At 40.7% G+C, this 27,293-nt stretch overlaps 1 protein-coding gene and 1 pseudogene across 2 annotated transcripts in view; both read right to left on the bottom strand.

Moving 5' to 3' along the window:
• The window catches only part of CDK6 (cyclin dependent kinase 6), a 323,198-nt gene that overhangs the window by 121,246 nt on the left and 174,659 nt on the right, over positions 1-27,293 (bottom strand). Inside the window, exon 4 of the mRNA XM_082257809.1 lies at positions 22,466-22,633. Coding sequence (XP_082113935.1) covers positions 22,466-22,633 — 168 coding nt within the window. The remainder of the gene's footprint in view (positions 1-22,465; positions 22,634-27,293) is intronic.
• LOC309555737 (ADP/ATP translocase 2-like) lies at positions 1,477-4,097 on the bottom strand (annotated as a pseudogene). Its single transcript has 2 exons — positions 3,846-4,097; positions 1,477-2,174 (listed from the first exon to the last, which is right to left on the bottom strand). The product of its transcript is annotated as an ADP/ATP translocase 2-like (transcript).

Genomic DNA, 27,293 nt, shown 5'->3' with positions numbered 1-27,293 from the left:
GGGAACTTCAACTCACCAATTGAATTAACTATCACCAGTCACTAACACATCACCGTCGGTGGTCCTATTATTGACACAGTTGTGTCTTGGGACTTCTTGCATCATATAATTTTGCACCTATATATTTTATTTTATGTATTGATTGATTGGTATTGTTTGGAATATATAATTACCTGTCACCAACACACCATTGTTGGTGGTCCTATTATTGACACAGTTGTGTTTTGGGACCTTTTCACCATTTATTTTTTTGCACCTACACATTTGTTTAAATTTGAGGTTGTTTTTTTTTGTATTGATTGTTATTGTTTGGAATACACTCAATATATTGATATAGCGCACCACCCATTATTTTATCACTTATCAATTTCATCTGGTAGCAGCATATCACAGACCAGCGCACTTTTTCTTCACATCATTTATAGATGATAACACCAAAGATGTTTTAACCAGAGAATATCTGATTGCCTTTGGGCGATCAGAATGGAATGTCTCCCCCCCCCCCCCCTACTGGAGCTAATTTTACCATACTTTATTGGGTATTTATATATTTTTTTGCCCTGCTCTGAATTAACAGTGGGTAAATGGTTTTATATATGGAGATTTTCTATTCATTCTTAGATGTAGTGGCTGCGTTCATTTTCTTTTTTAGGCTTTTTTCCTTTACGGTGATCCGATCGGGCCTGTAGGTCTGGTATTTTTCAACTATCTTTTTTTTTTTTTTCCATATTATTTATTTCCTCCAACCTAGGTTATTTAAAAACATGAATAACTGAAACAGAAAATAAAGGAACGTTAAAACGGAGTTCCGGCCTCAAAATCGACACAATCAATTTTGAGCCATCCGCTTGCTGAGTGTCACCTAAACAACAAATGGATAGTCACGATTTTTTTTTTTTTTACTTACCTTGTTTCAGAAGAAAATATACTTACCTTCCTTCCACTTCCTCCCTCTGCGGCCGCGGCCCGCACCGTCACTTCCTGTCCTGCAATGCGTCCTGGGAGCTCTTACTCATCACTTCCAGGAGACAATGGGCAGTGACGTAGGCAGCCGGGCTCCTCTCACAGCTTGCACAATGAGCTAGAACCAGGAAGAAGGGAATACATTTACATACTGCGGCGCGGATTACCACAACAAAGATGGCCGCGCTCAGCAAACGATTTTAAAAGTAAGAGTTTACGATTTACACTAACTTATAAAACTATGTAATACGGGATTAGCGGATGTATTAAGAGCGATGGATCACTATTTGGGCAGTATTTTTATAAAAAAAAATATTCTGAGGCCGGAACTCAGCTTTAAACTGAGTCCCATCAAGTAAGCCCACCTACTATTAGATATGCACTACAAATGCAGGCTCCACTGGTAGTAAGTGGGTATAAGGGAATGATTTATGTTAATGTGGAAAGCTGGTGAAATGGAATAAACTTGTTTCCCCCAAATATCAACCAGAAAGATTACCAGTTATACTTGACAAAAAAAAAAAATAGAAAGTCCAGAACATTCAGGGTATGTTACATAATACAGCATGCCAGGTCACAGACATCTTAACAAGGATAAACTTAGATGTATTTCTTGACCTTATCATACAAGACCAAGACAAAAGCACCACCTATTCCTCTGAGCATGTTGGACCTGGCACCCTTGAAGAAAGCCCTGCTACCCTCATCTCTTGCAATCTTCCTCCAGAAGTCAATTGTGCCACTGTACATGACCTCAGATTTTTCTTACAGAATGCATCATCATACGATGATGGACTGTGTCAAATGTGTAAGAGGCAAAGCCGGCCACCGCTCTTACTGTCTGAGCAATCATCCAGCTGACATAGATTATGTGTGTGTTCTTGGGATCTGGAAGCATACCTTTAGCTGTGTCATAGATTTTGAAATAAGCAGATCTGTAAATGACGATTCCCTGGACAGACACATTGAAACCTTGGTAGAGACCTTTAAGCCCATCGGATCTGAAAATCTTGGCAAGGCAATCATCAAGAGCCTGTCAGCACTGGCTTTTCCAACATTAGCAGCTAGACGGGTTCAAGCAAAGTCAAGTGGGTAGACGAAGCACAGGGAGGTGGCTCCAGCAGCTCCACCAGATGTCAGGTTTCCGGCAAAGTAATGCCAGAACTGGGTACTCTTGTCAACACCATCAAGGAAGATCTTCTTGTACTTGTCTTTGAAGTGCCACTCCGGCAGTTCAGCTGCAAGTACATCGCCCTGCTTCTGCTGTGGATTTGTAAACTTATCCTACATGACCTAAGTCCATCTAGTCTTCCCCGTTCAAGGGTTTTTTGTACTATCAGAAAGACACTCGTATACACTAGATTGGCCTCATCCTTTTTCTGGCCATATCACATTTTGGTATAGGTCCCTTTGAGATCGCCTTGGTCCTACTTTGATGCACCTAGTAGCTTTGCAGGCTGGGCTGGGTGTTCCCCCTTCCTATCCTAGTCCTGGGTGTTCTTCGAGGCCGCAGAACAATTTCTTGCTTTTATGATCTGGAGGCAGTACACATATGTCGTGGAAATTAATAGGGCTTGGAGCATAGAAACCCGCTTCAGTGCGCTCAAAATTAATACGCACCAAACACTATTAATAGCTTATACTGAAAAGTACAATTGTACCGCTCTTTTGTATAACGGTTTTCCAAGCGCTCGGCGACAAAAAAGGAACCGACACGCTGGGTCATTTCGATGCCATCTGCCGGGTCTCTCTCTCTGGATATGTATGTGTGTGTATGCGTGAGTGTGGGTAAGAGCAAGTGTTTGTGTGTAAGAGTTTCTCTGTATCTGCATGGATGAATGGCTGTGCGAGCTTGTGTCTGTGTGTGTGTGAGTGTGTGTGTGCCTTCCTATGTCTTCTGTGTCCCTCTCAGGGCAGGGCTTGGTTTATTTACAGCAAGTGAACAAAAGGGAATTACAGGGAGTGGCTTCACAACCACCAATCACAGAACATGTATACATTCAAAAAGTACAATGGGCAGTGCTTATGTAGAAACACAGCCATGTGCAGAGATGAGCAGAAATGGCTGCCATCTTAAGGACCTGTCTGTGTTCATCCATAAACATTACCTGTTAGTGGATCTAATCAAACGTGATTCATATATAAACCATATTTGATAGTGACCATTCTATTTGTTCCAGTTGATGAGGCTTTATCTGCATAAGATAATAGCAGCAGTCCTTCAGTCCCACCGATCGAATGTAACTAAAAGGTGCCATCTATTAATCTTGGTAAAATGATAAGAATTTCCATATCACAAACATAACTCAGCAGTACAGGGCCCCGAACTGCGGATATAGATCTGTGCGATGGACTCTCTTTGCTACTAGTATTGTGCCACCTCATCCAATAGAAGGTTTTCACTAACAAGTCTTTCCTGCAATGACAGTTAAAGCGATAATCGCTGTGAATAGCGATTATCGGTAAAACCGACACTGGGAGACATTATGACTATTTAACTAAAGAAATGTCCACAATCAAATTTTCCACAACAACATAGTTGGCCTGAATACCTTTATACGTAGCCTATGAGCATCTCTGAAGTAGATTGTAAACCCATAGTTTCAAAACACGTTTGGATGTCTCATCTTCTGGTTGCTGTTTGGTTCAGGTCCTGGAAGCCCTATGTTTGAGTTGCCAGCATACATATATGTACAAGCCAACCTTTTTGAGGAATGTTTTTACTCTGAAACAGTATATAATAAAATCTATATTGTTTTAAAATTTTTGTTTTTAGAGTTTCATTTGTCTGAAGTGCATATAATAGTCCCCAAATTGCTGGAGGATATTCTTCTTCTGTTTAGATCGGGATGATGGCACACTCACAGCTTTCTACCATATACAATTCTTGTCTTTGAAGGCAAAGTTGAGGGCCTGGGTTGGGAAATACCTAATCACATTGGCGAGGTCACCATGCCAGAAGGATAAGAACCCTTGTTCCTTGGGGATACAGACAACACTGTGGATGATTCCTTTGTATTGCTTTTAATCTGTGATCTGACTTGTTCAATGGGTGCTACAGCAATCTTGGAGATAGCAGCAACCACACCACTGGCCAAGAAGTCCTTGGTGCCGGAGATTGCAGCGTCGGTCATGATGTCGGTGGGTGTTCCGGGAATGTGGCTCTGCAGCACTCAGTGTCCGAGGGTTGGAAAGACTGCTGATGAATTTTTCAACTTCCTTTAACAGACCAAGCTGTCTAGTAAAAGTGGCAAAGAGAGGTTTTAGACAAACCATTTACCACTGACCATGCTTACAATGGTCAGCATTTAATCATTCATAAAAAACCCTTATCCCAAAAGGAAAAAAAAAAAACTGTTTGCTGTATCTGCTTTAAAATTGTGAGCTGGAGTTCAGCTTCAATGTGTTACTCGTGTCCATTTAAATCTGCCAGTCTAATGCCTCGTACACACGCAACGATTATCGGCCGACCGATCGGTTGACTTTTGTCCAGTGTTGTTGTGTTGGTTGAAATGTGCTCTAGACTGCACACACATTTTCTCGGCCAACAAAAACCAACTTCAGAAGTGATGTCATGTGATGGTTTACTTTCCGTGTGTTTTTTCTTCTCTGAGCATGCCCAGTCTTGCTCATCAGATTTTTGTCTGCCGAAATCTGTACTGACTGACGAAAAATCGGCCGTTATGTTGACGGCCAACAAGAATTTTATAGCATGCACACCAGATTTTGTTCGGGCCGAAAAGTCGGAGTCGGTTGTCGGAAGCATCATACTAACAAGCCGAAAATCGGCCGATCGGAGGTTGGCCGAAAATTCACGGCCAACAATCGTTGCGTGTGTACGAGGCATAACACTTCCTTCCCCCAGACTGACAACGTTGCTGTCCATAGGTGGTGCTTACTTCTTTATCCAGAATGCAGACACCCAAAGACAGGAAGTGTGTTACTGGAAGGATCATCAGGTGAAATAAAGGGGAAAAAAAGCCTAAGAAAAGAAAACAAATGCAGCCACCACATCTAAGGACTGGTAAACTGCAATATATTACATTTTTTGTTTTTGGATTTAATACTGTTTTAAACTAGTTTTCAACCTAACAGCGTAAAAAAAAAAAAAAAAAAAAAAAGCATTGCAAATGTATTTACAACAGAAATAAAGCCTTTTATGTAATATTTTTGTGTCATAGAAAAAAAAACAAAATAAACAGCGTAACTTTGTAAAAAAAAAAAAAAAAAGCATTGCAAATGTATTTACAACAGAAATAAAGCCTTTTATGTAATATTTTTGTGTGTCATAGAAAAAATAAAACAAAATAAGAATAATAACAGAAAAAAAGTTTAAATATTCATAGTTAGAAAAAAATAAAAATAAATCAAAGAAGCAGTTAAGGGAAGAAGGGGAAGAAGGGGTTTATTACACCCATAGTAAACAAAGGATTAATAGGGATAAAATAGTAGCATATTTTTTTTAATGTCAGGTTGCTTAAACTGACATCCTCTGAAGCTCATCCCACTGATATGCAGATGAATGAAATAGAATTAGAATGTTACTGTACTCCACACCTGGTGGACCTGCCCAAAAGTAAGGCGTTTTTGGATTCGCACCTATAATTTTATATACTCCTTGACGCAGGCTAACTTGAAATCTCCCCAACAAGCTCTTTTGGGAGGACAGATAGAGGGGGAGTCTAAACATACTAAACGCCTTATAGCTTTTATATTCACTGCCGCTAAAATTGCAATCGCTCGCTCCTGGCGCACTCCTGTCATACCACTTGAGCTGCTCAAAGCTAAGCTGACCTGGATCATGCTAAATGAACGGATGGTGGCGCTGCTTAATAATAAAATGCGTATGTTTGATAAGACCTGGGACCTTTGGCTCCGATATCTGGCCGGCTTTCCATGGCGGAGGGGTGCCGCTGCCCATGTCGACCGATGGGGATTGCTGGTGCCCTTGATGGGGGTGGGGGGGGCCTGGACGCTGACCCCTTTATATACGCCGCTACTGCTTTTTCCTCTTTCCCTTTTTTCCTTCTTTTCCTTTTCCTTACTTTTTATTTTATTTTTTCCTTTTTCTCCCCTTGTTCTTCCTTCAAATACCTCCCCCGGTTCAGTATGCGATGGTGGGATCGGGGGCCGCCTCCTTCCACTGCCCACCGGTGTGGCGGATTGGAGGCAGTGTATCTATTCTGACTTGAGTTACCGTTCTATGGATTACTTTGGTTAATTGATATTTTTTATACTTTGCACTATACATATTTGTATTTCTCTAATCCATGTCTTTAAATTGCCAAGCTGTTTTCGCTATGTTTGATCGAGCCCTGTGGGCACACTTTGCACTGTTGTAAATTTTGTTTACTTTCTCATAAAACCTTAATAAAAATTATTGGAAATTAGAATGTTTCTTTGAATGTGTCTAGCTCACAAACACTGTGTCATATGGTCCATTTATTGACAGCAGCAGCTGTCACTTTGACAGTCAGGAGTTGCTAACAAGTGTGAGGGGGGAGTGGTGGAAGGACAGGACGTACTACATATGCCCCGTGCACTTTGATGAAGTGTGTAGTATGTCCAGTATCCACAATCCACAACCGGTTCAGCAGACTGCATGCTTTCCTCCACACATGACATAAGGAGTGTGTGTGTGTGTGGTTGGGGGGGGGGGGGGGACGGTGCATTGCAAAAAAAATGTCAACAATAAGGAAGCCTGCAACCAATCAGTCAGTAAGGAGGTGTGGCATTGAGGGATCGGTCATAGAGCGTATTTCACCTTCTTCTCTATCCAGAGTAAAAACTAACAATACATTCTTGAAGTGTGTGGGTAGGGTGGAAGGCAGTACGTGGTCATTTTTTCAGCTAACTGAAATCTGACTTTATAGCTGCCCGTTACCTTCAAATAATACCTCTGCCCCAATAAAAAAAACTAGACACATAAAATAAGATTGAACTAAAAAAAACTAGACACTAAAAAAACTAAAACAAAGCTGAATGCCCCTACATACTCACCAGCATCTGTAGTCATGTGAAACGCTAGGGTCCAAGTCTTCCTGCCTCTTCAGTGCAGGTGGGAGGGCCCCATCTAAGGGTACCAATGGTGCTGTCTGTTGATGTGAAAACTTCCCATTGAGTTCTCCCAGAGTCCTAAAGACCCCAGTGGTGGCACATTGACATTAGTGGCAGGGCAAGTTGGTGGCAGGCAGTGGAACACCAGTCCTTATTACCAGAAGAGGTGCACAGAAGGTAGAGAGATGGCAGTATAATGAGGAGAAGCAGAAAGGGTGGGAGCAGGAAGGGGTTGGGAGTGGGATGGATGGAAGCAGGATAAGTGGGAGCAGGATGGCTAAGGAAGGATGAGTGGGAGCGGGATGGGTGGGAGGGATAGAAGTGGAATGAGTGAGAATGGATGGAAGCGGGATAGGTGGGAGCAGGATGGATGAGAGCGGGATGAGTAAGCAGGAAGAGGTAGAGTGGGATGGATGAGAGCAGGATTCATGAGAGCATGATGGTTGAGAGCAGGATGTATGAGAGTGGAATGGATGAGAGTGGGATGGGTAGGAGTTGGTTGGGATAGAAGTGGAATGGGTGAGAGTGGGTGGGAGTGGCATGGGTGGAAGTGGAAGGGGTCATAGCAGGATAAGTGACAGTGGGATGGATGAGAGCAGGATGAGTGAGAGCGTGATCGGTGGGAGCAGGATGAGTGAGCGGGATGGGTGGAAGGAGGATAAGTGAGAGTGTGATGGGTGAGAGGGGGTTGAGTGAGAGCGGGATGAGTGGGAGCAGGATGAGGGAGAGTGGGATGAGTGGGAGCGTGATCGATGGGAGCGGAATGAGTGGGAGCGAGAACGATGGGAGCAGGATGAGTGAGCGGAATTTGGGTGGGAGGAGGATAAGTGAGAGTGGGATGGGTGAGAGCGGGATGAGTGAGAGCGGGATGAGTGGGAGCAGGATGAGTGGGAGCGGGATGAGTGGGAGCGGGTTGAGTGACAGCGGGTTGAGTGAGAGCGGGATGGGTGGGAGCGGAATGGGTAGGTTCGGGATGAGTGAGAGCAGGATGGGTGGGAGTGGGATGAGTAAGAGTGGGATGGGTGTGAGCAGGATGAGTAAGGACAGAATTCATGAGAGCGTGATGGTTGAGAGCAGGATGGATGAGAGCAGGATGGGTAGGGATAGGAGAGGAATGGGTAAGAGTGGGTGGGAGCCGGATAAATGAGAGTGGGATGGGTGGGAGATGGATGGATGAGAGTGGAGGGGCTCATAGCGGGATAAGTGACAGTGGGATGGATCCTACTCCCACCCATCCCACTCCCACCCATCCCACTCTCACTCATCTTGCTCCCACCCACCCAGATTAGGGTGGGAGTGGGTTGAGTCAGAGCATGATGAGTGAGAGCAGGTTTTCAGGTAGTGGGTTGAGTGAGAGCGGGATGAGTGGGAGCAGAATGAGTGAGAGCAGGATGGGTGGGTTGAGTGAGAGGGGGATGGGTGGGAGCGGGATGAGTGAGAGCAGGATGAGTGGGTTGAGTGAGAGGGGGATGGGTGGGAGCGGGATGAGTGAGAGCAGGATGGGTGGGCTGAGTGAGAGGGGGATGGGTGGGAGCGGGATGAGTGAGAGAAGGGTGAGTGGGAGCGGAAAGAGTGATAGAAAGATGGGTGGGAACGGGTTGAGTGAGAGCGGGATGAGTGAGAACGGGATGGGTGGGAGTAGGATGAGTGGGAGAAGGATGAGTGGTATTTGATCACCTGTGCGATTTTTATTTTTTGCGCTATAAACAAAAAAGAGCGACAATTCTGAAAAAAAAAAAAATATATATATTTATATATATATATATATATATATATATATATATATATATTTATATTAAAAATCCCAAAAGAAAAAAAATGTAAAAATCTAAATTTTTTAACATTTTAGGCCAATTTGTTTTCTGCTACATATTTTTAGCAAAAAAAAAAAAAAATCGCAATAAGCATATTTTGATTGGTTTGGTTTGGTTTGAAAGTTATCACGTCTACTACGTACGGGAAATGATTTATGTCATTTTTATTGTTTTTTTTTTTGTTTTTACTAGTAATCTGCGATTTTTTTGCGGGACTGCGACATTGCGGCGGACAGATCGGACCCCTAACTGACATTTTTGACGCTTTTGGGGGGACCAGTGACATTACTACAGTGATCAGTGCTAAAAATATGCACTGTTACTGTAATAATGACACTGGCAGGGAAGGGGTTAACAATTGGGTGATCAAGGGGTTAAATGTGAGGCTTGGGGAGTAATTCTCACTGTGGGGGTGGGGCTTGTGAAATGGTCATTGAGACATGTGATCCTATATAGAAGAATCACATGGGCTCTGTGATCATTCAAGGGAGAAGAACGGTCAGCTGTGTTTACAACAGCAGACTGTCCTTCTCTCTCAGCGGGGAGCGATCGCGGGTGCCGGGCAGCAATCGGAGCCGCCTGCCCCGTGCATCGGCTTCCCTGCTGACGGCTTGCCCCCTAGTAAATCGGTGGTGGGCGGTCTTGAAGTATTTAAGGCTCTGGTCAGATCTCGGCATTTTTGGGCGATTTTCTGCTCTAAGCCTCAGCTCTAAAAAACACCCAACAAGACACATGCCATTAATTAGAATGGCCCCCTGTTCACATCTGAGCATTCTGTCGCCTTAACCATAATGACTGTCGCTCAAAAAAGTACATGAGCTTCTTTTTTTGGCAGATTACAGGCGTTTTTATTTTATTTTTCATTGGTCACTTGTTAAACTAAAAACGCCGGAAAAACGCCCCAAAAAAAAAAAAAAAAAAAAGGCCTCAAAAACGCCTGTAAAAAAATTAACGCCTAGATGTGAACGTAGCCTAAGGAAAGTAGTTTATAAAAATAAGCGTGTTCTGAGTTCAGTAAATGACTGGCATGAACAAGTTTCCTGGGCTGTGCGATGTCCGCGTTCCGTTCAGCATTGCTTACATTGTTTATTCTTCACCAAATTCTTTCCCACTGTAAAAAGGTGCTTTTTAAATGCCACATTCCAGTGCCGGTGCCAATAAGTCACTGAAGCATATTTTCCCACAAGAACTGATAGGGCGCACAGAACACGGCCTATTCACTTCTACTGGGATTTTCAGAGCCTACGTCAAGAGAGCCGGCCAGTCAGGAAGTAGTTAAAGGGGCGAATTTCGAGCTGTAACGCAGCCGTGTCGCTTCTGTTCATTCTTTCTGAGCAGAAATATGTTGTATTATGTATAGACAGATCTGCTATTACATGAAATCCCCGCAATATAAAGAATTCTATATTACTCATTTGACCTCTGAAAGATTTCCCCTTTCATGGCCAGGCCATTTGTTGCAATTCGGCACTGCGTTACCTTAACTGACAATTGCGCGGTCGTGCGACGCTGTACCCAAATAAAATTGATGTCATTATTTCCCCCCCAAATAGAGCTTTCTTCTGGTGGTATTTAACCCCCTCTGTGATTTATTTTTTATTTTTTGCGCTATAAACAGAAAAAGACAGACAATTTTTTAACCACTTCCCACCCAAAGACGTGCCCGTACTTCCTTGGGTTTCAGTGGTTATACTGGGATGGTGGGTGCACCCACAAGCATCATCCCAGTACCGGTATTTGCAGCCGGTGATTCTCTGCAAATCAGAAGTGATCTGAGCGGCTAATTAGCCACTCTTATCACTTCTGCAAGTTTGTACAAAAAAAAAAAAAAAAGTGTATAAAAAAAAAATATTTTGTATAAAATAAATTAAAAAAAAAAAATTTAAAGGACCCCCGTCCCACCATGCGTACGCGCAAATGTGAATGCAAAATAAATGAATTTAAAAAAAGTGTATTAAAAAAAAATATTTTGTATAAAATAAATTTAAAAAAAAAAATGTAAAGGACCTCCGTCCCACCATGCTTACGCGCGAATGTGAATGCAAAATAAATGAATTTAAAAAAAGTGTATTAAAAAAAAATATTTTGTATAAAATAAATAAAAAAAAAAATGTAAAGCGGCCCCGTCCCACCATGCTTACGCGCAAATGTGAATGCAAAATAAATGAATTTAAAAAAAGTGTATTAAAAAAAAATATTTTGTATAAAATAAATTTAAAAAAAAAAATGTAAAGGACCTCCGTCCCACCATGCTTACGCGCGAATGTGAATGCAAAATAAATGAATTTAAAAAAAGTGTATTAAAAAAAAATATTTTGTATAAAATAAATAAAAAAAAAAAATGTAAAGCGGCCCCGTCCCACCATGCTTACGCGCAAATGTGAATGCAAAATAAATGAATTTAAAAAAAGTGTATTAAAAAAAAATATTTTGTATAAAATAAATTTTAAAAAAAAAATGTAAAGGACCTCCGTCCCACCATGCTTAGGCGCGAATGTGAATGCAAAATAAATGAATTTAAAAAAAGTGTATTAAAAAAAATATTTTGTATAAAATAAATAAAAAAAAAATGTAAAGCGCCCCCATCCCACCGTGCTTACGCATGTAAAAAAAGTGTAAAAAAAAAAAAAAAATTGTATAAAATAGACCTCAATATCTCTAAAAAAAAAAAGGACCTGCCAGGGCCCATGCTGTCACAAGAGATGTTGTTCATCCCTTGTGATAGCAATAAAGTTTGTACAAAAAAATAAATACATTTAAAAAAAGTATTAAAATTTACACAACCATCTTGTTGTACTCTTCAGTTCATGTTACTTGTTATGTGCTAAAACTTTCATAAAAACTATTTAAAAAAAAAAAAAAAGTGTATTAAAAAAAATATATTTTGTATAAAATAAATAAAAAAATTTAAAAAAGTTAAGCGCCCCCGTCCCACCGTGCTTACGTGTGTAAAAAAAAAAAATAATTGTTTTATAATATAGACCCCAAATATCTCTAAAAAGAGTACCTGTCACGGTCCATGCTTTCACAAGGGATGTTGTTCATCCCTTGTGATAGCAATAAAGTTTGTAAAAAAAATAAATAAATACATTTAAAAAAAGTGTATTAAAAAAAAATATTTTGTAAAAAAAAAATAAATAAAAAAAAATGTTAAGCGCCCCCCGTCCCACCGTGCTTACGCGCAATTGTGAACGCAAAATAAATTAATTTAAAAAAAGTGTATTAAAAAAAATTTTTTTTTGTATAAAATAGACCCCAAATATCTCTAAAAAGAGGACCTGTCAGGGCCCATGCTGTCACAAGGGATGTTGTTCATCCCTTGTGATAGCATTAAAGTTTGTACAAAAAAATAAATACATTTTAAAAAAGTGTATTAAAATGTACACAACCATCTTTTTGTACTCTTCAGTTCATGTTACTTGTATGTTACTTGTTATGTGCTAAATCTTTAATAAAAACTATTTACAAAAAAAAAAAGATAACAAGTGTATTAAAAAAATATATATTTTGTATAAAGTAAATGAAAAAATAGAAAAATGTTAAGCGCTCCCGTCCCACTGTGCTTACTCACAAATGTGAATGCAAAATATATGAATTTATAAAAAGTGTATTAAAAAAATATTTTGTATAAAATAAATAAAAAAAAAACATGTAAAGCGCCCCCGTCCCACTGTGCTTACGCGTGTAAAAAAAATAATTTTTGTATAAAATAGACCCCAAATATCTCTAAAAAGAGGACCTGTCACGGCCCATGCTGTCACAAGGGATGTTGTTCATCCCTTGGGATAGCAATAAAGTTTGTATAAAAAAAATAAATACATTTAAAAAAAGTGTATTAAAAAAAATTTTTTGTATAAAATAAATAAAGAAAAAAAATTTTAAGCACCCCCGTCCCACCGTGCTTACGCATGTAAAAAAAAATAATTTTGTATAAAATAGACCCCAAATATCTCTAAAAAGAGGACCTGTCACGGCCCATGCTGTCACAAGGGATGTTGTTCATCCCTTGTGATAGCAATAAAGTTTGTACAAAAAAATAAATACATTTAAAGTGTATTGAAAAAAAAAAGATATTTTGTATAAAATAAATAAAAAAAAAAAGTAAAGCGCCCCCGTCCCACCATGCAAATGTGAACGCAAAATAAATGAATTTTAAAAAAGTGTATTGAAAAAAATATATTTTGTATAAAATAAATAAAAAAAAAAGAAATGTAAAGCGCCCCTGTCCCACCGTGCTTACGCATGTAAATAAAGTGTACTAAAAATACAATTTGTATAAAATAGACCCCAAATATCTCTAAAAAGAGGACCTGTCACGGCCCATGCTGTCACATGGGATGTTGTTCATCCCTTGTGATAGCAATAAAGTTTGTACAAAAAAATAAATAAATTTAAAAAAAGTGTATTAAAAAATTTTTTTTGTATAAAATAAATAAAAAGAAAAAAAAATTAGTCCCGGTTCACACTGGGGCGACCTGTGAGGCGACCTGGTCGCCTCACAGGTCGCCGTAGGTCACCTCCCATAGGGAAGCTGCGGACACGTTCTAATAGGAGCGACACAAGTCGCTCCGACTTAGAAAAAGGGTCCGGAGCTTCTTTGGGGTGACCCGGAGGCGACCGCCATAGACTTCAATGTTATGAAGTCCGTGGCGGCCGCTCCGAGGTCGCGGCGCGCTGCTCGCACCGTGACCTCGGAGGTCGCCTCCCGAAGTCGGATCGCCCCTATGTGAACGGGGCCTTAAGCACCCCCGTCCACGGTAGCGCCCCCCTCCCACCATGCTTACATGCAAATGTTAATGCAAAATAAATGAGTTTAAAAAAAGTGTATTGAAAAAAAATATATTTTGTATAAAATAAATTAAAAAAATAAAATGTAAATCGCCCCCGTCCCACCGTGCTTATGCGTGTAACAAAAGTGTACAAAAAATACATTTTGTATAAAATAGACCCCAAATATCTCTAAAAAGAGGACCTGTCACGGCCCATGCTGTCACAAGGGATGTTGTTACACAGTACATCATTTTTCATTACATTTCTTTAAATTTGATTGAACCAAAGAGCATTATGTCTTATTTTTGGCTATCTTGTTTGATAACCCAATGATCAGGGGTTGTAAATCTTTAAAATAAAAAAGTTCTTCAGAATCGTGAGGGAATCCTGATCGTTATTCTGAGCAAAAAATCATGATTCTCATTTTATCCAGAATTGTGCACCTCAAGTGTTACAGCAATGCATAGTGGGCCCTTTAATATTTAGAATTTTCCCTGTTACAGTGGTATTGGTCACCAGGACAATAGAAGGGTAAATCTCCTTAGCAGACACACAGACGGCAATAAAAACTTGACAAAAGGGTCTAACCCTTCTACAGTACATTCAAAACTTAAAAAATACACTTATATATACACTTTAATGGTTACTTTATTTCCTAGGATTTGGGTAAGGGGAAGGTTTAGTGTTAGGTGCAGCTTAAAGGATAGACCAGAAAAAATGAACGCGAGTAGCAAAAAATACATTTTTTTTTTTTAGAATTAAAGACAGCAAGAAGTAACTTTTTTGTTTTTTACTTGCCACTTTATATACATGCTTTTTCATTTCAAAAGACGCCAACAAGAAAGACGGATAACCCTACAACACTTCATCAGTGACATAACAGTATCCACAAAGAATACAACTCTCGACAGTCTCCTCCGCATGGTGTGCTCCCAATCCTTTAACTGGTGGCTGGAGTGGGCTAGACTGGCCACGTCTACAGCGGCAACAAGGGATCAAAGTCAACCATCCAGCTTGTTTTTTATAAACCAAAACACAATTTACATAAGAAATAAGCCAAAGTGCACATACATAGTGTAAAACTGCTTCAATGAGATTTATTTAAAAGGTCAAAAACACTTACAGACATCCATAGGTAACCAGCATGTAGAAAACAGAGTGATTACAGGTAGAAAAATGTAGCTCTCACGCGTTTCGTCATATATGACATTCATAGGGTTTGTCTTTTCACATCATTCTATGAACTATGGACTTACGTTTATGACATTAATGTATTGTTGATCTTCACATTTATATGCACAAATCTTACGCGTTTCGTCATATAGGACATTCATAGGGTTTGTCTTTTCACATCATTCTATAAACTATGGACTTACTGTTATGACATTAATGTATTGTTGATCTTCACAGTTATATGCACAATTCTTTCACTGTATATTGATTGAGCACTGCACTTTTCCTCTATGTGATTTATGGTCAATTTTATATGTCAATTGCAGCTTTTACCTTATAGATAGCGCAGTGTTTTCCCCACTTTTCTCAAAACACAATTTAACCAAGGATATTTTTTTTAACAGATTTATCAAGACTTGAATTTTACAAAAATAGTCGGATTCCATCCATCAATTAAAAACATTCGGATTCCATCCATTAATTAAAAGGTAATAGGTGAAAAAAAAGGTAACATCATGGTTTAAGGTTATGACAGGCATGGATCTCAGTTCCCCAGGATGCATCATTCTTTACAAGTCTTGTATATTTTAACATATTTAAAAATAGTGAATATGAACAGCTGGAGTGGTGGACCTGACAGCAGGAGTGGTGGACCTGACAGCAGGAGTGATTGACCTGACAGCAAGAGTGGTGGACCCGACAGCAGGAGTGGTGGACCCAAAAGCAGGAATGGTGGACCTGACAGCAGGAGTGATTGACCTGACAGCAGGAGTGGTGGACCTGACAGCAGGAATGGTGGACCTGACAGCAGGAGTGGTGGACTTGACAGCAGGAGTGATGGACCTGACAGCAGGAGTGATGGACCTGACAGCAGGAATGATTGACCCGACAGCAGGAGTGGTGGACCTGACAGCAGGAATGGTGGACCTGACAGCAGGAGTGGTGGACTTGACAGCAGGAGTGATGGACCTGACAGCAGGAGTGATGGACCTGACAGCAGGAATGATTGACGTGACAGCAGGAGTGCTGGACCTGACAGCAGGAGTGATTGACCTGACAGCAAGAGTGGTGGACCTGACAGCAGGAGTGGTGGACCCGAGAGCAGGAATGGTGGACCTGACACCAGGAGTGATTGACCTGACAGCAGGAGTGGTGGACCTGACAGCAGGAATGGTGGACCTGACAGCAGGAGTGGTGGACTTGACAGCAGGAGTGATGGACCTGACAGCAGGAGTGATGGACCTGACAGCAGGAATGATTGACCCGACAGCAGGAGTGCTGGACCTGACAGCAGGAGTGATTGACCTGACAGCAAGAGTGGTGGACCTGACAGCAGGAGTGGTGGACCCGAGAGCAGGAATGGTGGACCTGACACCAGGAGTGATTGACCTGACAGCAGGAGTGGTGGACCTGACAGCAGGAATGGTGGACCTGACAGCAGGAGTGGTGGACCTGACAGCAGGAATGGTGGACCTGACAGCAGGAGTGATTGACCTGACAGCAGGAGTGGTGAACCTGACAGCAGGAATGGTGGACCTGACAGCAGGAGTGGTGGACTTGACAGCAGGAAATATGGACCTGACAGCAGGAGTGATTGACCCGACAGCAGGAGTGCTGGACCTGACAGCAGGAGTGATTGACCTGACAGCAAGAGTGGTAGACCTGACAGCAGGAGTGGTGGACCCGAGAGCAGGAATGGTGGACCTGATACCAGGAGTGATTGACCTGACAGCAGGAGTGGTGGACCTGACAGCAGGAGTGGTGGACCTGACAGCAGGAGTGGTGGACCTGACAGTAGGAGTGATGGACCTGACAGCAGGAATGGTGGACCTGACAGCAGGAGTGGTGGACCTGACAGCAGGAGTGGTGGACCTGACAGCAGGAATGGTGGACCTGACAGCAGGAGTGGTGGACCTGACAGCGGGAGTGATGGACCTGACAGCAGGAATGGTGGACCTGAAAGCAGAAGTGATGGACCTGACAGCAGGAATGGTGGACTCGAAAAGAAGTCTCATGTTGACAAGCATAGGTCAGTAAGAGGGTTAGTGGCTACTATAGCCCTTTGGGTTTCCATGTTGTTGGGCTTGGCCGTAGGAATAGGAAGGGGGTTGGTGGATTTTATTATTAGTCTAGTTTATTAAATGAGAGAGGAATAACTATAGCATAAGAAAGTTAACCAATAATTTTGGTATTCACAAGCAGTTATGTAGAAGACTATAGGACCATATTCTTTAACTGGTTTGTTTTTATTGAAGTTCTACTTTTATAAAAGGCATTAGACTTGAACCATGAGCTTTTTTGTTTCACTTTATGACAGAATCAATAAACCAATATAGGAAGTCTGTGACCCCATATTTATTAAATGCTGCTAAATCTTTGATCCCAACCCTTTTGGGGGCAGTGCTCTATACCCACTCTTTCTCAATGGTTACGAAGGGTTGACAACCTGCGTTTAATGGAAGAATTACCATACATGAACAAGAGTTTAATTGATAAATATTCAAAGACATGGGCAAGTTGGTTTGAATTCAAGACCCCTGCACTGTATTATGATATATTTTCAGACCCTTAGAGTTAGAGAAGGAGACAATGTGTTTTTACATTTGGTGGAATACTCTTTTATTTTACTTTAAATATTGGTTGTTAATTAAACATGGCTTACTATTTATTTTTATTATTTTTTTTTATTTGCTAGTCACAGGCCTACACTCCCCCTTCCCCCCTTCTTTTTAATCTCTTTACTTCTTCCCCTTTTTTTGTGTTCTCCCTTTCTTGCTATCCCTTCCCTCTTTCCGTCTACTCTCTTTTGGGAAGAGAAGGGAGAGGGAAGAAGGAAAAAGTTTGCGTCTTGAACAGAAGACAATGTATACAAGAATATACAATATATGTATGCTTGAAATATGCCAATATTAAAACAAAATTATATTCTGCAAGCTACATATTTAAGTGAGGTGCAATTTATTGCTTGCTTGGTTGTATTGTTTTCTCATCTGATTTTGCAATATTAGTAATATTAAAATGATTAAAAAAAAAACAACAAAAAAACAAACAAACTTGTTTTTAGAAGAAAACCAAGAACTGAAAACCTGTGTGACTTGCATTTTGTTTCTCACTCACTAATTTTGCACTTGAAGAACCCAACTGACCGCTATGGGAATCATGAGCTGACTGTTCCTTTCTAGATAGAACCATAAATGAGGTCTGCTGTGCTCATTTCTGGACCTGAGAGGTGCGTTATGTGTGCAATACTGGTAGACGTTACCAGGGAAGCGTTATATGACTAACGTTTACTGAAACATAATCTGAACATACTGACAAAGATGGCTGACCTCAATGTTTCCTAATTAGTCAGTGCTTCTGATAAGAGGTGACATTTTTTAAAACAGACATCTCCTTGCCAGTGAGAATTGTTTTTCTTTCTTTTCCCTCTATTGACTTTTATTTATTCCTTTTCTTCAGTGTTGTTACTAAACAGCCCACCTTCTAGACCAGCCTTTCTCAACCTTTTCAACACAGAGGAACCCTTGAAATACATTTCTGGTCTCGGGGAACCCCTGCTAAAAATTAAAATTCTACAACTCCTGATACATTAGTGTTACAGTCAGTTGGAAGAATGCTCCTTACTCTTGTCATCATTGGGAAGAATGCTCCTTACTCTTGTCATCATTGGGAAGAATTACCCCCTTACAGATAGCTAAAAGGAACAATGGTGTCATTGGTAGCTTACCTGAGAGGCAAAAATTGCCTATTTCTCAAGAAACCCTGATCTAGGCTGTTGTTATCTGTCTGCCTTCTTGGGAGATACTTGGACTTAAAGCAGAGTTCCACCCTAAAATTAAACTTACCTCCATCTTCATGCCCAGGGTCACCTGAAAAACAAATGGATAATCGCAATTGTTTTTTTTACTTACCTGGTTTAGAAGAAAATATACTCACCTTACTTCCTCTTCCTCCCCTTGGCGGCCACGGCGATTCGTCACTTCCTGGCTTTGCAATGATTCCTGGGAGCTGAACGTCATCGCTCCAAGGAATCAATGTGCCTGCACCGGCCCCGACGTCAGTTCTGGTTCAGGCGCCGTCATACCTTGCTAAACAGCTTCTGGGCATGCCCAGAAGCTGTGCAGGGATGACGCTGCGGCACCGGAAGTGATGGCGGGGCCGGCGCAGTGCATCGTGGGGCCAAAGAAGACGGAAGAGGACGCAGAAGAGGATCGCGCTGTCTTCAAGCTGCCCACACCTGAGATGGCAGCGCTGGACAATACGTTTTCAAGGTAAGTATTTCTTCTAAAAGGTAAGTGCAACCCAGGACAGATCAGAGGCTAGCCATTCTGGAATGCACTAGCCCTGACTGTCCCGGGGGTATTTTTATTAAAAAAAGTATTCCCAGGGTGGAACTCCGCTTTAAGGATACTCTGGATCCTGATTATGGAATATACTTGACAACTTCCCTAAGTTGGCCATATGTCAGTAGAATCTTGTTTAAATATTTTAGTTTATGAAACCTTTGTTTGATTTTCTAATGGTTTGCAGGGTCAAATCAACAATTGTTTTCAACTGTAGTGATGGGAGAACAATGGGGACCTGTTTATTATGCGCTGGATTCCATTTGGATTCCAATGCAGAAGATTACCCCCTTAGGTTCCACCACAGTGAGTATAACAAGCATTCTTTACTGCATATACACACTGATTTTACTATTGTTGTGGGTTTAGTAACACTCCTCGAAGACACAAGTGGATCTGATTGTGATCCTTTTACACAACGGTAAATTCAACCAATCTTATTTTGTATTATTATTTGGCTCTTTACCAGTACTAACATAACATATTTACATATTTTGTAATGTTCATTTTCTATCAAGAGGAGTTATACCTTTAAATATTGCTCTTTAATAGCTCGTCCATGATCCCTGTATTATATAGACGTAATGGTGGGAAATAATAAAAAGTGTCCGAGATAAAGTTTGTCTCAATTGCAGCACAGCCAATATAGCTTTAAAATTTTCATTTTCTAAGCTGTGTGGAAAAAATGAAAGAGAGAAGCTGATTGGTTGTCATGGGCAATGGTACCAGTTGAGATAGAACTTGTTTTATTAATACCCACCAATGTGTCTAGAAAACGCTGTGTGGTCCAACCTTGTTGGATTTAGAATTATATGTATCGCCATAATCCACACTCACAATTTATATTGAATTTAATGTTTTTACTATTAAAATGGCAAATTTCATTTTTTAAAATCATAAAAATATATTCCAATATAAAAGATATCCATCTTCTACATACTGCGTAAATGTATATTAATACATGCTACTCCAAAAAAGCAATACAAAAACAGTATATGATGTAACCCAGGGATTGCCAAAGTGAAGAACGGGCTCGCAATTTAGACAGGACGAGGTGGACATAGAAGACACGGGGCAGAGAGGCCTGGCATTACTAAGCTAATCAATGCATGAGCACCTATTTTAACTCTATACCTTGAACACAGAAAATAAATTAAATATATGTTTCTCAACAGACAAAAAAAGGATAGAAATCCACTTTGTGTGCACTGGAGGCCTTTACAAACCCAGATCTTTGGACACCTCGAAAAACCAAAAACATTTTTTCCATTATTAACTGATTACACCTAATGAAGCAAGGTGGAATAATGGTTCAAGGCAAAGACAAGTGAAAAGTTACCTTCATTGGTTTATAAATAAATAAAATCGTGTGGAGCTAAACTAATACAAGATGATAGAAAATACATCGTGTATCGTCCCCTAGGGTATGGCCTACGCGTGACGCCTTTACGCTATCTGACCAGTGTTTGGAAATTTGCCTGCTCAGGAAACTGCTCTGGGCATCTTTTAATGAGATTTTACTATGGAAAATATGTAAGTGCACTTCTAATAATAATGATACAGAATTTTTTTAAACAAATTGCGCTATGAGATGTACTTTTCTTTCCTTGCATGACATTGCTGGGTGAGTCTGCAGCAAGGGGATGAGAAGCAGAGATGTATAGTAACTAAGTAGAACTACTTCACTACTGTACTTAAGTACCGAAAGGCGGTATCAGTACTTTCCTAGAGTAGAATTTTTTTCTCCTACTTCCACTTTTACTTCACTACTTTTCAATGATTTCAATACTTCTACTCCGATATTGTTTTTTTGTGCTGCATAGTTACTCGTTACAATTATAAAAATTACCACTGCCAGAACAGTAGATGGCAGGTTTCATGAAGCTCAAAACATGTGTATTATCAGCGCATACGAAAATAAATGCTACTGTATGTATAAATAAAAGCTGCATTTGAAATAATAAAAAACAATATGATGTTCAAACTTTTGACTTCTTTCTTTAATAACTACATAACACAGTACTTGTACTTTTACTTTCAGTACTTGAGTAGCAATTTTTTTTCAAAACTACTGGTACTTTTACTTTCAGTACTTGAGTAGCAAATTTAAAAAAAAAACTACTTGCAATACTTAAGTACAAAAAATGTTGAATACTTTAGTACTTCTACTCAAGTCACTTTTTGATCGAGCACTTGTACTTTTACTCAAGTATGGGTTTCGAGTACTTTATACAACTCTGATGAGAGGTGACAGGAAGATATCCTGGTTATTTTAAATGTGCTGTTGACCATTTATTATGGTCCACACTATGTGGTAAGGAGCCAAACTTATCTTATATCACAGGTGATATCACTGTGGTGATCAACATTGGATGTATCTGTTTCTTGGATTGCTTATATTTATTGGATAAGAGTGGCATTCACTTGCACTTGGATATGGGATTATACACCTTAATTTTTTTTTTAACAGTGTGCACGAATTACCTATTTTTTGATTTTTTTAATTTATGAATCGGGACTTATTATTTGTTTATAATATTTAAATATTGTTTTTTCAACACACTCATTTTATTATGTTGGTGTATTATTTATGAAATATAAATTTGCATTTATTTCACATTTTTGCACTGTATGATTTGAAATTTTTATTATTAATTTATATTAGAGTTTCTATCATGTTGTATTAATTTAGCGCCACACTATTTAATTTATTCATGCACTAATTTGGTATCACATATTTTGGCGTAGGCTGCTTTTATGTGTTAACATCTTCCCCAGGGCAGAAATATTTTTGTTTTTATGGTTTATAAATAGGCAAAATGCAATGGGGTTTGCCATGTTCATAAACGGGTAAGAGAAAAAGTGAAATAATCCCGGGAACAAATTGCTTCATATTTTTAACAAGTTTCAGTGTTACCATTTTTATAGTGGAACTACGCTACATCTGAACGCCACAAACAAAAAACACTATTAAATTAATTTTGAATATTCAGAGCAAACTCGACCACCAATCCATGTCTCCATACTTTATTTTGCGTATCCCATCTTGGTCAGGCAGTAACTGTCAAGCGTCAGGTGACCTTTGACCCCTTTGATAACGGCTATATATTAGTGAAATTAGTCAAAAGGAAATAAAACTAAATAAAGCAATAACATAAATCTTTCACAATTAAAATTCAGGTTTACGCCTTAGCCCTATCATGACTATTCCACCAATTGATGTCGTGATTACTTCACTAATCCACCATTTCATCCACTGGGAAAAAATACCATCTTGCAATTAGGCACCACTTATCAGGATTATGCAATGACTTCAAGAAATGTTTAACATAAAAGATGACTTACCACAGATGTAAGTGCCATTTGAAAACTGTAGATCCGTGCAAGGCCAAAGTCCGCTAACTTTATCTGTCCATTGCTGGTGACCAAAATGTTCTGAGGTTTGAGGTCCCGGTGAACCACTCTGTGTGAATGGAGAAAGTCCAGTCCCTGGAGAAGCTGGTGCATCATGTCCTGAAAAAGCAGAATAGACTGCAATTACTACTGGTGGTTGGTATTCAGTGACCACACAATTGACTATAACAGAACATACTAAAGTGGCAAGACCAAAGTATGTGAACCCCTTGAAACTAACTGGCTTTCTGCTGAAATTTGCCAAAAAATTTGATCTGATCCATGTCTACGTCACAATGATAGACAAACACAATATGCCTAAAGAGTAATTCCACTTTGGTTCAGATCCAAGTACATTGCAGGGATTATACCAAACTTTGCCGCAGATTCCTACCTTTTGTTATTATGAAGAAATCCCTGTGTGTTACTCTGTGTCCATGTGGAAAGTGAATCTAATAGGAATGATTAATAATTATCAATCATCTGCTGCACCTGCAGGGTTCGAATGAGGAAAGTAGCAGGGTCTGCATCCCTAAGACAAGATTTATTTTTGTGAGTAGTTCACCAAAAATGACATTTTTATCGCAGGGGATGCCCAAAATCTGACTTGTATCTTTTTGCAGACTTCTAGGAAAATCAGTAAGCCAATCATACAAGCAGGAAATTACATATCTTGGAGGCGTTCTGTATACCATCTGTGTACAGAACACCTCAAGGTAGCCATATTGCATTTACAGAAAATTACAACGGTTGCAGATTTAATACATTGAATTACAATATGACTTGTGTATGCTATATTCTTTATTTTTGCAATTTTTTCCCCACAAAAGTGAAGTTACCCTTTAAAATGATAACACACAATATATTCTAATTTCTGATGTCCCATTAAACATTCACAGAGCTGGAGGAAAAAGTAAGTTATCCACTGGAGTTAATAGCTGGTCGAACCTCCTTTGGCAGCAGTGACTTCAATCAAGTGCTTTCAGTAGCTCTGGATCAGACCTGCCCAATGTTCAGGAGAAAGTTTGGACCATTCCTCTCTACAAAATTGCTTCAGCTCAGACAGATTTGTAGGATGTTTGGTGTGAACGGTTCTATTGAGGTCATTCTACAGCATCTCTATTGAGGTCATTCTACAGCATCTCTATTGAGGTCATTCTACAGCATATCTATGGGGTTAAGGTCTGGCCTCTGACTGGTCCACTCCAAAAGGTGCATTTTCTTTTTCTAAAGCCGCTCTGCAGTGGATTTACTTTGATGTTTACGGTCATTGTCCTGCTGCATCACCCAACTTCTACTAAGCTTCAGCTCATGGACAGCCACCCTGACATTATCCTGTAGAATATTTTGCTAAACTTGAGAATTTATTTTCACCTCGATGATGGCAAGTAATCCAGGCCCTGAGGCAGTGAAACAAGCCCAGGGCCTGGATGTGGCTGTGCCCTTTGATCTCAAGAGGATACTATGAATTTTCCATCTGCTCCTTGGTCTCCAGTTGATCTCATCTTCATGGTAAAGTTCAATGCCTAATTGCATGAACATCATTGATCTGCTTTGTAGACATATTGTAATCATAATGTGTGTTTTCTTTAGACACTACAGTCCCCCTGAGAAAGACCTTTAAGAGGTTGAAACGCGTCGGGGCTTTTGCTCCCCCACTCTTCAATATTTGGGGTCGATGCAATGTACGATTATGTTATGGCACTGTATGAGATTTATGCTGTTACCATTTGTAACCGGAGCTCATAACTTACATCTTCCCCACATGGGGATTTTACCATATATTTTTTCTTGTTTAATTTTGATATGTTAATAAAGTATATATTTTTTATAGAAAATTTGCACTTTTGACTACTATCTTTGCTGCCTAAAAACCCGCTGGGGGTCGATACCTCGGTATCATTTGTTTCCAGTTATTCGTATTGGGTGAGCAGCCACTCCACCTTCAGTATTGTATCCTCTACCAGTGAAACAAGCCAAAATCATGTTACTTCCCCCATACTTCACCAGTGGGATGCTTTGGTTTTGGTAAACCGTTTCCATTTTGCACCATACATAGTGCTGAGTATTCCTCCCAAACAATTCATCTTTTGTTTCATCAGTCCATAAAACGTTTTCCCAGTAGTCAAGGAGCCAAGGTGCTCTTTGGCACACTTCAGGTGAGTAGCACTGTTGTTTTGGAGAGCAGCAGCTTCCTCCGTTGTGTTCTTCCGTGGACACCCTGCCTGTTCAAAGACTTACATATGCTAGACCAGCCTTTCTCAACCTTTCAAACACAGAGGAACCCTTGGAGTAATTTTCAGGTCTCAGGGAACCCCTGCTAAAAATGACTATATTTACAACTCATGAAACATTAGTGTGATGGTCAGTGGGATGAATGCTCCTTACTAGGGCTGAACGATAGTCGATGTGATATCGACTATCGTGCTGCGGGCGTGGGCGGTAGTCACATCGCCGAACATACTATAGTAGGCATAGGCAGGGAGAAGTCGGGAGGACTCACAGTGGTTGTAGAAGGTAGCAGAACACAGCCCGACATCCGTCCCACACACGTTCAGTCTGCCTGCCTGCAGCTAGCTCTCCTGACTGAATGCTCCTTACTAGGGCTGAACGATAGTCGATGTGATATCGACTATCGTGCTGCGGGCGTAGGCGATAGTCACATCGCCGAACATACGATAGTAGGCATAGGCAGGGAGAAGTCGCGGGACTCGCAGTGGTTGTAGAAGGTAGCAGAACACAGCCCGACATCCGTCCCACACGTTCAGTCTGCCTGCCTGCAGCTAGTTCTCCTGACTGAGCGGTGAGCAGCTGCACAGCTAACCAATCACGCGTGCCTGCACACTTGATTGGTTCGCTGTGCCGCTACTCGTGACGTGATTGGTTCGCTGTGCCGCACTCACCGCTCGTTCAAGAGAACTAGCTGCAGGGCGGCAGACTGAACGTGTGGGACGGATGTCATGTCGGGCTGTGTTCTTCTACGTTCTACCACCACTGTGAGTCCCGACTCTGCCTAATCCACACTTTCAGTGTCTTCTGCATTCCACCCAGTTCAATATCGCGATATATATCGTTGTAAAAAAAAAAAAGCAAAGTACTTTTTTTCCCAATATCGTGCAGCCCTACTCCTTACACTTGTGGACATTGGGAAGAATTACCTTCTTCCAGATAGCTAAAAAGATAAATGGTGTCAGGAGGAACTTATCTGAGAGGCAGAAACTGCCCATTGCTCAAGGAATCTTAGCAACCTCTGGAGGAACCCTGATTGAGAAATACTGTGCTAGACCCATGAACAGGGGTGTCTGCCAGTTCCAGTGATGTCTTCAAGCCTTTAGCTGTTACTCATGTTGTACCTTGTACCTTGGGTGCCAATTTCTAGTAAGAGTAGCCATGGCACTAAACTATCTCCATATATGCTACGTTCCCACTAGTTCCAACGTGATTTTGAGTATGACTTTGATGCAACGTGCATGCGACTTTACACTCTCTGGCACTCAAGTCACAAGAAAGTTGCATCAAAGTAGTGCAGGAACCTTTTCCAAGTAGCTGCGACTTTAAGTTGCTTAGATTGGAACGGTAACCCCTGAAATCAATGGGCTGCAACTTGTAATGTTACTTTATGTGTCCAAAGTTGTATGACAGGTCGCACTAGCGGGAACAGAGCCTTAAGTCTAGTACACACTAGTAGTTTTCTTTTTTGTTCAACCCAGCAGGGCTGAACAAAAACAACCTGACAGCTAGGGAGGAGCTGCTGTACTAACTATCTGATGTTAGTACAGCAATCTCCCCCTGCTGTTCTTCTGTGTTCTGAAAGGGGGATGGCCCCACCACCAGAAAACTCCGGTCAGCGCTCTCAGCCATTGTCTGAGATTGCTGATTGGGAGCCGATGGGCAGATGTTTTTCGCTCATTCCCCTTCCATGAGAGCCGCCTAAAGGGTAAGCTTCTGTCTGACCGGCTGCAGTACACACGGGCTGAATTTTCTGTTGAACCGGCCAATGCCGCCCGACATTCAGCCCATATGTACTGGGCTTTATAGACAGTTTATCTAAGTGTAGATTGATGGATGCCTAAACACTTATGCCCCATACACACGTGCAGATTATCTGCAGACTTTTGTCTGCAGACTTACCAAAACCATATAATATGAGGTCAAACCTAAACACTTTCAATTTGTATGCAATCCGGCAGGCCCTTGCACTACATAGAAAAGGTAAGTCTGCAGACAAAAGTCTGCAGATAATCTGCACGTGTTTACGGGGCATTAAGGATTGCTTTGTATCCCTTTCCAAGCGTATGCAGATCAACTACTCTTGATCTTAAAATGTTTTGAGTGTCTTTTATCAATCAAAGTAGCTTTAAAACCACACCCCCAATTGGCCTCCAGGTGTGCAAACTAATGACTCCAATTAGATTTCATTAAAGTAATTAGTCTATGGGTTTACTTACTTTTTCCTCTAGCACTGTGAATGTTCAAAATGGTTCTAAAGGCAGAAGGTTTTTTTACTGTTATGCTTTCTGTGCATTAAGGTAAAAAACCTTAAGTATGCAGCCCCCCCCCCCCCAGCTTCCCTTTTACTTACCAGAGCCTGATCTTAATATAGCGATGTGGCACTCTTGGCTCTCTCCCTCCTCATTGGCTTAGACACAGCAGCAGGAACCATTGGCTCCAGCTGCTGTCAATCACAGCCAGTAAAAAGGGAGCAGGGGGCAGGGCCGAGCCCTTGCTATGGGGGCACTCAGCGGGAGGGTATAGGAGGAGCCAGGAGTACCGGCGGGGG

The sequence above is a fragment of the Pelophylax lessonae genome, assembly GCF_965119305.1.
Source record: "Pelophylax lessonae genome assembly, chromosome: 5".
NCBI lineage: Eukaryota > Metazoa > Chordata > Amphibia > Anura > Ranidae > Pelophylax > Pelophylax lessonae.
This window is presented reverse-complemented; position numbering and strand designations above follow the sequence as displayed.